Raw genomic sequence first — 13,124 nt, forward strand, 5'->3', positions numbered from 1 at the left:
GTGATGTAGTTTTGTTTCAGCAGTCTTTATACTAAAAAAATCTGAAGGCAGATCAAAACTATACATACATTTTTTTTAAAACAACATGGGAATACGGGTGTGATTGTATTCAATTACTCCATCAAAAACATGTTCCCATAAAAAAGATTGTCCGACTGAGTAATATGTTCTGTTTTTCAGATCCTTTTACTTAAAACATTGACATTTATGTAAACCAATTGTAAGCTGTCAGTGGCATTATCATCCACATTAATGAGCCTTAAACATATTTTCTAGTGCCAAAGTCTAATCCATTAGAAACAGCAGCAAAGGTTACGCTCAGCATGGCTTACTCTCAACAACCAATAACACTTTGCCAGTAGTATCAAGAATGCAAGATGATAAACTATTGACTAATAAAATACATTGAAATGTATCATTGAAGTTTTTCATATCGATCAGTAAGCTTTTTATTTCATTTAGTACTATTGTTACTCATTTTCTAAAGCATTGTCATTATTGTATCAATGATCTCATAAAATGTTTTCTTACCAAATTAGAAAGAATTTGACAGAAGCCATATCTTAGGTACCCGTTGGCACTAAAGTACTTGGTACTATTTGCCTGTTAGGATGTCCAGCTTAGGAGCCTTTTTTCTGGTGAGGCTGTTTTGAAGACGATGGATATTGTCCACAGTCAAGAAAGTGGTCATAACATCTGCCATGTATGTAAAAAAAAGGGGTGTGTTTTTTTATTACCAAAAAAGCTTTTGAATTCCTCAGGTATGTCCCATTGTGTGAAATATATGGCAGTGCAAACAAATAAGGAGTTCAAATTGATCTTACAGGTTGGAATTTGTATTGTTGCTAGCTACATTTTATTTTAGATGTTTTGTTTCAGTGGGTGTGTAATGTATAAAGTACTACAGAATATGTTTTCACTATACAAATAAACAATAACCGTTATAAAGTTTGCCAGGACATATTGAGGTCAGAGCTGTCACACTTGGTGATTCCCATCATGTAATGTGAATAATTTCCAATAATACAGAAAATAGTCATCTCTTAGATGTGTTAATACTCTATATGCTGCTTTAAAAACTTGCCCCCCAAAAACAAGTAAATAAAAGACTATAATATATCAAATAAATAAAGGCTGAGCTAAAAAAAAAAGCAACGGAATAAAAAATGTGTATATTTATTACAATAAAATTACTTATCTATGTATTTCGGTGTTCTTAAAGGCATATCCGTATTGTTAAAAAGTCAGGGTCATAAGACAGGTTACTTTTGAAGGATTTCTTCAGTTTCAGCATAAACATAAGACTTGCCGAATGGTGAAGAGAGAGCAAAGTGATATTTACACCTTTATCAAACTTTTTGTGATTTTATAAACCCAATTAAAAGGGATTTTATTCTGATAAAATATTGTAACATTTTATATATCTATGATTGTAACATTTTTATGGTTACTGTAATCAATGTTTTGAGTAATGTTATTGTAAGTAAATATACACACATTTATGGCTTTTTTAGTGCAGCTTTTATTTTATTTTTTTATATATAATGACATTTAATTTCCAGCAAATTCAAGGATGTCCAATAATTCAATAAAAGTGAATCTAGTTTGGAGCTTCTGTGAATTGCAAATCTAACATTGACACACTGACATGTGACAGGTAGATTACTATAACTTGGCTGAGAGAAAGTTAATATGTTCTTTGTCTTCATACCAGGAGTGTCCAATCCATGTCCCAGGGGCCACAGTCAAACCAGCTTCTACGTTTTTAATCTGGTCCCCATTACTTTACAGGTTTTTGCAGGGCATTACCCTCAGACTTGTATAAAAAAATAGTATTTATTCAGGAAAATATAAATCTTTTTAAATTAATATTTAAATTAAGAGCAACTGTATATTTGTGCACAGCTGCTCCTTAACTAAAGCTTGCCAACTGGCTTTTAAGGACAACTCCTAAAACTCTATTGGTAGGTAGAGCACACCTCCAATAGCATAGAAATAAAAGTACCTATCATCTGTGTTTCTAACATAAAAATGGTAATACATTTTAGATACAACAAATGAAAAAAAAAGCCCCTGCAATCTACGCTATGAGGGAAAAAAGAACTGATATGGCCCCTCAGTGGAAAAACTTTGGACAGTTCTGATAGAAATTATTTACTATCCCAAAAGTGTTAATTGCTCAAAAAGTACATTTGTATTTATTGCTAATTGTTTTTAATACCTTCCTTGTACTTACTGTTCTTTATTCCTCCTATCACCAATTGCTTTACCTCACAGGCTGGTCTCCCTCCCTAACTTCCTTGCTAACAAGTGGTGGCCCTGTAACCCTGGGAGACAGGACCACCCTTCTTCACCAAGCTGCTGCCCAGGGAAATGTCACTTTATTGTCAATGCTGCTTAATGAAGAAGGACTGGATATAAATAACTTTTGTAAAAATGGTCATTCTGCCTTGTATACTGCTGCTGAGAATGGACATTCAGGTAAATCATTTCCTCTTATTTCTTTTTTAATATTCATTAACCCATCTAGACATTTCATTTAAATGTAGGCATTCAAAGTGTTTTGTTTCCTGCATCATAACCTATTTATAAATTTTCATCCTTGTTGTAAATAAAGGTAAAATTACTGTATAATTTCTTTTGAAGTATGATGATGTCACTTTTATGGATTTGTGATGTCATCATTGATGTCAAAAATGATGATATTTTTCCTGTAATGTTACCTTTGGCGGTAGAAAATGAGAAACTGGGTGGCGTGCAAGCTGAACTTTTAATTATCTTGCATTTTACTGTATCTATCTGAAGTCTTTTCAGTTGACGTTTTCTTATGAATATTTTATATTGTCACACAAGCATCAGGCCATTCATATAGTCTGCATCGCTTCACATGTGGAAAATTAACACTTAAATACCTCTGTGTTTCGCATTGCTATTTATACTTGTGAACATCAAATGATTTTTACATCAGTTTTAGATAAAATTGCAGAAGAAAATAAGAAAAATTATAAATGTAAAACTAAACTGGGGGGGGGGGGGGTGTATTAATGGGACTGCCTACTCCAGATTTATTTTTGTTTTAAAAGATAGGTAATCTCTTTATAACTCATTCACAGTTTTGCACAACCAACACAGTTATATTAATATACTTTTTACCTCTCTGATATACCTTGTATCTAAGCCTGCAGACTGCCCCCTTATTTCCGTTCTTTTGTCAGACTTGCATTTTAGCCAATCAGTGCTCACTCATAAATAACTCCACGGGAGTGTTATCTATGTGACACACATGAACTAGCATTGTCTAGCTATGAAAAACTGTCAGAATGCACTTAGATAAGTGGCGGACTTCAAGGGCTTAGAAATTAGTATATGAGCCTACCTAGGTTTAGCTTTCAACAAAGAATACCAAAAGAACAAAGCAAAATTGATGATAAAAGTAAATTGGAAAGTTGTTTCAAATTGCATGCCCTATCTGAATCATAAAAGTTTAATCTTGACCAGACTGTCCTTTTTAAGTTTTGCTAAGTAATGTAGGTATGTGGTTCTGTGTTTGATTGTCTTTGTTTTAAAATATTGAAATTTTAGCTCAAATATTTGTGTATTGATGTAATCTTGTTTTCTGTTGCATTGCATTTCAACTGAATCTCTAGTTTGTGGGAAGAAAACCATTCTATGAAAAAGGGATGGAAAAGTAAAAAATGAAATGTGTAGGACTGTATTTTAGTTTTAAATAGAAGCAGTTTTGCAATATACTTCCATTACCAAAAATGCTTCTCGTAAAAGTAATTACGGCTTCATCAGCATCTGCACATATGCTATGTGTGACTAGAGGATCAGGATTCAAAGACCATGGGGTAGATACAGCGAATCATGTAAGCTCGACCTATGCTTGTGCATTGCCGTCCCCTGCTCACTGGCGCTAGTAGGGGCTGTCAATCATCCTGTCCGCTGCTTCTTAACTTCCATTTCAGGCGAGCCTGAGACGATGGGGCTCCGAAGCAGCATCCACTGCTTAATAAATGGAGCCCCATTCCTGCTCAGAGAGCTGGGGTAGTGTTTATTGCATCAGTGAATTTGTGTAATACTACTGACGCTCTGAAAAGGGGAGGTGCTTAAATGCTTGTGCACAAGGTATTCTCAGCATATGTGCCTATTGCACTGAAAAAACATAATAACTTTTACTAGAAGCATTTTAACTAATAGATGTTTATTGCAAAACGCTTCTACTTAAAATTAAAATGCACCAATGTGCAATTTTTTTTACCTTTCTATACCTTTAGGGCTAGAGTACAAGTGGTGCGCAAAATATCGCTTTTGGAAAAGCGATATTTGCCCTCCACTTAGTAATACCGCGCTGGTATTACAAGATCACATTGCATGGAAGCATTGCGCTCACGAGAGTGCGCTTCCATAGGCTCAGACACGACATGAGAACTAGCGCAGCGAAGGGGATAAGTTACACAATGTTGGGCAGCAAAGTGTTAATTTATATAAGCATATACATATATTTTTACAGGGAACACACAGTTCCCCATAGATCACAGTGCCATTTTTTGTAACACCCCACACCGGCCAACTTTAACCCCTAAAAAAACTGCTGTGTGCAGTTATATTTGATAAAATAATAATTGTTTTTTATTTTCAAAACAAACACATCACTGAAATTTGGGTGCAATTGGGGGACATTTAGAAAATTAACCAGAGATCTGATCTCTAATTTTCGGAGCGCTAATTGCTACCGCAAACTCGCAGTAGCAATAATTAGCCACTTGTAATGGCTGGTTATTTATCGAGCGCCTGTAAACTAATTACGGGTGTTACAGGTGTGCAATAAATTAGTGATCCACTTGTAATCTAGCCCTTAATGTTTTATTACAAATTATTTTTTCTATTTGTATTTAAAATAGTGCATTGCATCTATATTCCCCTCTGTCAAATACCAATTATATAAAAATAGTATCTTCTAATTTAATTAGTGTAAAACTGCATGTAACTTGAGAACCATATTAGCTTGATAATGCATCTAAGCAAGGCCATACGCTAAACCCCTTTAGGTCTAACACTTGAAACTGTATCCAATGTGTTAATATCTTTTCCAAGGTGGGCTGTTTTTTTGTTTTGTTTTTTGGATGAAGAAAAATAAAGCTTGCATGAGTTTTTAACAAAAGCATTGTGATGTAAATAAACACATTTAATAAATGTAATATATTTATTTATACATATAGTTCATTGTATAATATTTTGTATTAATACGTATATTATTTCCAGCAACTCTGAAAATGTCAATGTTTAAGTAAAGCTTCTCTCTGCAACAATTTTCATCATAATACAATAATTTTTCTACGATAAAATATTTGATTATTGAACTTTTTAATCACTTGCGCCCGTCTATAAAAAAAGCAAGACTTTTATTTTTCATTTTAGAAATTGCAACTTATTACTAATGAATCAATTTACACAAAATACTTTTTAATAATTCAACTCTGCATGTAGCCGCACTGTAGTGTAACATTTTAAATAATTTGTTCAATTGAACATCAATATGTCTTTTACTTAATTAACAAAATAAATGTTAAAGTAACAGTAAACTGTAACATTGTTTTTCCCTTAATATATTTATCAGCTGCAGAGTATAAAATGTATAAGAAATAGAATTTTCAGGTTTATTTGTGTATATGAATTAGCTTGTTTTATGCTTTTAAACCACGGCCTATCGAAATGGGTTAAGCTTGCAGGTAATATCAGATCTCATTATGTTAAATCACTTGGTGTAAACACACTTGCTTCCTTATTTTATATTTGTCTGGAAAAATTAAAGCTCAATACTTAGAGAGGACAATGAAAAAATAACATTTCTTCTATAAGGTACGACGAGTACCTTATACCTTATAACAGGAAGTGGCAAAGAGCACCACAGCAGAGCTGTCTATATAGCTCCTCCCTTAGCTCCACCCCCCAGTCATTCTCTTTGCCTACTCTAAGTACTACTCTAAGTACTAGGAAGGGTAAAGTGAAAGAGGTGATAAAATATTAGTTTTTAATTTCTTCAAGCAAGAGTTTTTTGTTTTAAATGGTACCGGTGTGTACTATTTACTCTCAGGCAGCAGAAGGATGAAGACTTCTGCCTGGAGGATGATGATCTTAGCATTTGTCACTAAGATCCAGTACAGTTCCCACAGAGGCTGAGGAGTGCAGGAAACTTCAGTGTGAGGAACGTTTTCATGCTATATAGCAGTGAGGTATGTTGAGTCATTTTTTCTGGAGAGACTGTGTATTTCAGAAAGGCTGACAGTATCCCCATGAGGGTATGGATAAGCAGTAATCCCAAGAGCTATAGAAGGGCATTACTAAGCTTGCAATAAGGGGCTAATTAAAAAATGGTTGACTCTGAGTTTTTGAATGTTTGTGGGCAAACGTTTTGTAACTGGGAGTGCTTTTAACGTTTTGTGGGCAATAACGTTTTTTGGGCAACTTTATTGAGGGTACACTTGGCTTATTTTTTGGGTCTCAGAACCCACATAGTTTAAAACCGCTCTGGTGCGGTTCTTTGATGCTGTAGAGACATCGAGGGAGATGGGCGGGGCCTATTTTCGCGCCTCAGTTGTTTTCACTCAGCAAGCAGCAAGCTCCAACTCCTGAGGGCCCTTGTGAATGTTTTGGGCCAAATCGAAGCTTTAACCCCATATTTACTATCCCTGAGGGCAGGTAGGCGCCACAGCCTACTGAGGTGCTTGGGGTGTTTTTTTCCGGATTTAGGCCTTATTTCAACCCGGTTTGCACATTAAAGGGTTAAATGTTTTAATTTCTTGTGGGGCAAACTTAACTACACAAATTGAGTCTGCTATCAAAAATTTGGAAAGTTTGGTGTATTTTAAAGCAGTTTTGCAGAATGTGTATGCTTTTTTTCTCTTAAAGGCACAGTACCGTTTTTTAAGATTGTTGTTTTTTCACTAAATAAAGTGTTTTTCAAGCTTGTTTGTAGTCATTACTATCCTGTTCAACATGTCTGACATTGAGGAAAGTCAATGTTCCATATGTTTAGAAGCCATTGTGGAACCCCCACTTAGAATGTGTCCCTCATGCACTGAAAGGTCAATAAATTGCAAAGAACATATTTTAGCTACTAAAAGTATGTTGCAGGATGATTCTCAGTCAGAAGGGAATCAGGTTATGCCATCTAACTCTCCCCAAGTGTCACAACCATTAACGCCCACACAAGCGACGCCAAGTACTTCTAGTGTGTCTAATTCTTTCACCCTGCAAGATATGGCCGCAGTTATCAATACTACCCTCACAGAGGTTTTATCTAAGCTGCCTGGGTTGCAAGGGAAGCGCAGTAGGTCTGGTGTGAGAACAAATGCTGAGCCCTCTGACGCTTTATTAACCATATCCGATGTACCCTCACAATGTTCTGAGTTGGGGGTGAGGGATTTGCTGTCTGAGGGAGAGATTTCTGATTCAGGAAAGATGTTCCCTCAGACAGACTCAGATATGACGGCTTTTAAATTTAAACTAGAACACCTCCGCTTGTTGCTCAGGTAGGTTTTAGCGACTCTGGATGATTGTGACCCTATTGTAGTTCCAGAGAAATTGTGTAAAATGGACAAATTTCTAGAGGTTCCTGCCTACACTGATGTTTTTCCGGTCCCTAAGAGGATTTCGGACATTGTTACTAAGGAGTGGGATAGACCAGGTATTCCGTTCGCTCCCATATCAGACACCATGCGGGACTCGTGGCAGACGGTCCCTAAGGTGGAGGGAGCTATTTCTACTCTGGCTAAGCGTACAACTATACCTATTGAGGACAGTTGTGCTTTCAAAGATCCTATGGATAAAAAATTAGAGGGTCTCCTTAAGAAAATATTTGTTCATCAGGGTTTTCTTCTCCAACCTATAGCGTGCATTGTTCCTGTAACTACTGCAGCTGCTTTTTGGTTCGAGGCTCTGGAGGAGACTCTTCAGGTTGAGACCCCATTAGATGATATTCTGGATAGAATTAGGGCTCTCAAGCTAGCTAATTCTTTCATTACAGATGCCTCTTTTCAACTGGCTAAATTAGTGGCAAAGAATTCAGGTTTTGCCATTTTAGCGCGTAGAGCGTTATGGCTTAAGTCCTGGTCTGCTGATGTGTCATCAAAATCTAAGCTTTTAGCCATCCCTTTCAAAGGTAAGACCCTATTCGGGCCTGAACTGAAAGAAATCATTTCAGACATCACTGGAGGGAAAGGCAATGCCCTTCCTCAGGATAAGACAAATAAGATGAGGACCAAACAAAATAATTTTCTTTCCTTTTGAAACTTCAAAGGTGGTCCCTCTACCTCTTCCCCTGCTGCAAAAGCAGAGGGGAATTTTGCTCAATCCAGGTCAGTCTGGAGACCTAACCAGACTTGGAACAAAGGTAAACAGGCCAAGAAGCCCGCTGCTGCCTCCAAGACAGCATGAAGGGGTAGCCCCCGATCCGGGACCGGTTCTAGTAGGGGGCAGACTTTCTCTCTTCGCTCAGGCTTGGGCAAGAGACGTTCTGGACTCCTGGGCTTTCGAAATTGTAACCCAGGGGTATCTTCTAGATTTCAAAGATTCTCCTCCAATGGGGAGATTCCATCTTTCTCAATTGTCTGCAAACCAGACAAAAAGAGAGGCGTTCTTACGCTGTGTAGAAGACCTATATACCATGGGAGTGATCCGCCCAGTTCCAAAAGCAGAACAGGGGCAGGGGTTTTACTCCAATATGTTTGTGGTTCCCAAAAAAGAGGGAACCTTCAGACCAATTTTAGATCTCAAGATCCTAAACAAATTCCTCAGAGTCCCATCTTTCAAGATGGAGACCATTCGGATTATTTTACCAATGATCCAGGAGGGTCAATATATGACCACCGTGGACTTAAAGGATGCGTATCTACACATCCCTATCCACAAAGATCATCACCAGTTCCTCAGGTTCGCCTTTCTGGACAAGCATTACCAGTTTGTGGCTCTTCCCTTCGGGTTGGCCACAGCTCCCAGAATTTTCACAAAGGTGCTAGGGTCCCTTCTGGCGGTTCTAAGGCCACGGGGCATAGCAGTGGCGCCTTATCTGGACGATATCTTAATTCAGGCGTCGACTTACCAACTAGCCAAGACTCACACGGACATCGTGTTGACTTTTCTAAGATCTCACGGGTGGAAGGTGAACGTAAAAAAGAGTTCACTTATCCCTCTCACAAGAGTTCCATTCCTGGGAACTCTGATAGATTCGGTGGACATGAAAAATCAAAGATTTTAACCACCTGCCGAGCTCTTCATTCCATTCCTCGGCCGTCAGTGGCTCAGTGTATGGAGGTAATCAGACTAATGGTAGCGGCAATGGACATAGTTCCGTTTGCTCGCTTGCATCTCAGACCACTGCAACTATGCATGCTCAATCAGTGGAATGGGGATTATGCAGATTTATCTCCTCAGATAAATCTGGATCAAGAGACAATAGACTCTCTTCTTTGGTGGTTGTCTCAGGATCATCTGTCCCAGGGAATGTGTTTCCGCAGGCCAGCGTGGGTCATAGTGACGACGGACGCCAGCCTTTTAGGCTGGGGTGCAGTCTGGAATTCCCTGAAAGCACAGGGTTTGTGGTCTTAGGAGGAGGCTCTCCTCCCGATAAATATTCTAGAACTGAGAGCGATATTCAACGTGCTTCAGGCGTGGCCTCAGCTGGCTTCGGCCAGATTCATAAGATTCCAGTCGGACAATATCACGACTGTAGCATATATCAATCATCAGGGGGGGGACAAAGAGTTATCTAGCGATGATAGAGGTTACCAAAATAATTCGATGGGCAGAGACTCACTCTTGCCATCTATCAGCAATCTATATCCCAGGAGTGGAGAACTGGGAAGCGGATTTTCTAAGTCGTCAGACTTTTCATCCGGGGGAGTGGGAACTCCATCCAGAGGTGTTTGCACAATTGATTCAGCAATGGGGCACACCAGAATTGGATCTCATGGTGTCTCGTCAGAACGCCAAACTTCCTTGTTACGGGTCCAGGCAAGGGATCCTCAGGCAGTACTGATAGATGCTCTAGCAGTACCCTGGTCGTTCAACCTGGCTTATGTGTTTCCACCATGTCCTCTCCTTCCTCGTTTGATTGCCAGAATCAAACAGGAGAGAGCTTTGGTGATTTTGATAGCACCTGCGTGGCCGCACAGGACTTGGTATGCAGACCTGGTGGACATGTCATCCTTTCCACCATGGACTCTGCCACTGAGACAGGACCTTCTGATTCAAGGTCCGTTCCAGCATCCAAATCTAGTTTCTCTGCGGCTGACTGCTTGGAGATTGAACGCTTGATTTTATCCAAGCGGGGTTTCTCTGAGTCGGTCATAGATACCTTGATTCAGGCTTGAAAGCCTGTCACTAGGAAAATTTATCATAAGATATGGCGTAAATATCTTTATTGGTGCGAATCCAAAGGCTACTCATGGAGTAAGATCAGGATTCCTAGGATTTTGTCCTTTCTCCAAGAAGGATTGGAGAAGGGGCTATCAGCTAGTTCCTTAAAGGGACAGATATCTGCTTTTTTAAATTCTACTGCACAAGTGTCTGGCAGATGTTCCAGACGTTCAGTCGTTCTGTCAGGCTTTAGTTAGAATCAAGCCTGTGTTTAAACCTGTTGCTCCACCATGGAGTTTGAATTTAGTTCTTAAAGTTCTTCAAGGGGTTCCGTTTGAACCTATGCATTCCATAGATATTAAGCTTTTATCTTGGAAAGTTCTGTTTTTAGTTGCTATCTCTTCGGCTCAAAGAGTTTCTGAACTATCTGCATTACAATGCGACTCGCCTTATCTTGTTTTCCATGCTGATAAGGTGGTTTTGCATACCAAACCTGGATTCCTTCCTAAGGTTGTTACTAATAAGAACATTAATCGGGAAATTGTTGTTCGTTCCCTGTGTCCTAATCCTTCCTCTAAGAAGGAGCGTCTGTTGCACAACTTGGGCGTGGTTCGTGCTTTTAAGTTTTACTTGCAAGCAACCAAAGATTTCCATCAAACATCTTCTTTGTTTGTTGTCTATTCTGTCTGTTCTGGACAGCAGCCTCCTGAAAGGATTACAGCTCACTCTACTAGAGCGGTGGCTTCCACAAGGGCTTTTAAAAATGATGCTTCTGTTAAACAGATTTGTAAGGTTGCGACTTTGTCTTTGCTTCATACTTTTTCCAAATTTTCCAAATTTGATACTTTTGCTTCTTCGGAGGCTATTTTTGGGAGAAAAGTTCTTCAAGCAGTGGTGCCTTCTGTTTAACCATCTGTCTTGTCCCTCCCATTCATCCGTGTCCTGTAGCTTTGGTATTGTATCCCACAAGTAAAGGATGAATCCGTGGATTCGTCGTACCTTATAGAAGAAAAGTAAATTTATGCTTACCTGATAAATTAATTTCTTCTATGGTAGGACGAGTCCACGGCCCGCCCTGTCATTTTAAGACAGATTATATTTTTTTATTTTAAACTTCACCTCTGCACCTTTTAGTTTCTCCTTTTTCTTCCTGTACTTTTGGTCGAATGACTGGGGGGTGGAGCCAAGGGAGGAGCTATATAGACAGCTCTGCTGTGGTGCTCTTTGCCACTTCCTGTTAGCAGGAGTTTAATATCCCACAAGTAAAGGATGAATCCGTGGACTTGTCGTACCATAGAAGAAATTAATTTATCAGGTAAGCATAAATTTACTTTTTATTACTTTACCATCCTACACCCCACTGGGATTGTAATTTTCCTGCTAGCTGTGTTATCATAGGCTTGTCAATAGGCTGGACGTAAAGCCAGAAACTTTCAGTATAGGTTGGGATACCACAGGGTAAATCAACTATTTCAAAAGCCAAATAAAAGGTAAAGGCGCTACTTGTAAACCAAATGGATAAATAGGAGCAATTTAAAGGGGTGGAACACAAGTTGTATTTGGTGCTAATGTGATAATCTGAGAAAAAAATGAAAATGTTTTCTTGGTAGTGTAACAAAAAGTGACCAGTGACATTATGACTTCCGCTGTGGTAACCACGACAACCCAGTGCGTTACAGAACATAGATATTACGTATTACGTATACGATCAGGCTGATTGATACCCCCTGCTAGCGGCAAATCTGCAGGGGGCGGCATTGTACAAGTAGTTCTGGTGAACTGCTTGTGCAATATTAAATGTCGACAGCATAGGCTGTCGGCATTCAGCGATGTCTGTCGGACATGATACGCTACAGCGTATCATGTCAGACAGACATTGATAAATTGGCCCCATTGTGTTACACACAAGCCTTTGTTTTATTTTGTTTTTCTAATTGATGGAACTTGCCCCAGCCTTAGGGGCGATTTATCAAGCTGAGGTGGACAGGGGCATACAAACGCGCCCCTGTCCACCACAGCTTGCCTCTGGCCTGACTGATTCCCCTGTTGGAATTTACCATTGCACGTGAGCGCTTAAAATAACGCTAAAGTCAAAATTAAACTTTCATGATTTAGACAGAGCATGTAATTTTAAACAACTTTCCAATGTACTCCTATTATAAAATTTTCTTTGTTCTTTTTGGTATTCTTTGTTGAACACTAAACCTAGGTAGACTGATAGGAGCTTTGCGTGCACATGTCGATAGCAGTCTATGGCAGCAGTGTTTGTAACTATGTATAACATTGCTATAAACAATGTTGCAAACACTGCTGTAAAATGGCTTAAAGAGACACTCAATCAAAATAAAACTTTTATTATTCAGATACAGCATGCTATTTTAAACAACTTTCCAATGTACTTCCATTAACAAAATTTGCAGTCTTTTTATAGTTAAACTTTTTGAGTCACTAGCTCCTACTGAGCATGTGCAAGAATAAGTGTGTGTGCATTTGTGAATGGCTGGTGGCTGTCACATGGTAAGTGTATGCATTTGTGATTGGCTGATGGCTGTCACATGGTACAGGGGGAGTGGAAAAATACATAACTTAAAATTGTCAGAAAAAAAATCTGCTCATTTGAAGTTCAGACTAATTGCTATTGCATTGTCTTGTTATCTTGCATTTGTTGATTATGCAAATCTACTGTTTTGACTGGTCCTTTAAGACTCGTGTATGCTTATTATTTCCTGGTGCTGGGGAAAACGCAAACTAGGTCTCACTATAGT

The 13,124-nt window shown here is 38.7% G+C and overlaps 1 protein-coding gene across 1 annotated transcript in view; it reads left to right on the forward strand.

The window, feature by feature from the left end:
- CTTNBP2 (cortactin binding protein 2) overlaps positions 1 to 13,124 on the forward strand; it is a 404,880-nt gene that overhangs the window by 162,062 nt on the left and 229,694 nt on the right. Inside the window, 1 exon segment of the mRNA XM_053716684.1 lies at positions 2,278 to 2,481. Within this exon segment, the coding sequence (XP_053572659.1) occupies positions 2,278 to 2,481 (204 nt within the window).

The sequence above is a fragment of the Bombina bombina genome, chromosome 6 (assembly GCF_027579735.1).
Source record: "Bombina bombina isolate aBomBom1 chromosome 6, aBomBom1.pri, whole genome shotgun sequence".
NCBI classification, from domain to species: domain Eukaryota; kingdom Metazoa; phylum Chordata; class Amphibia; order Anura; family Bombinatoridae; genus Bombina; species Bombina bombina.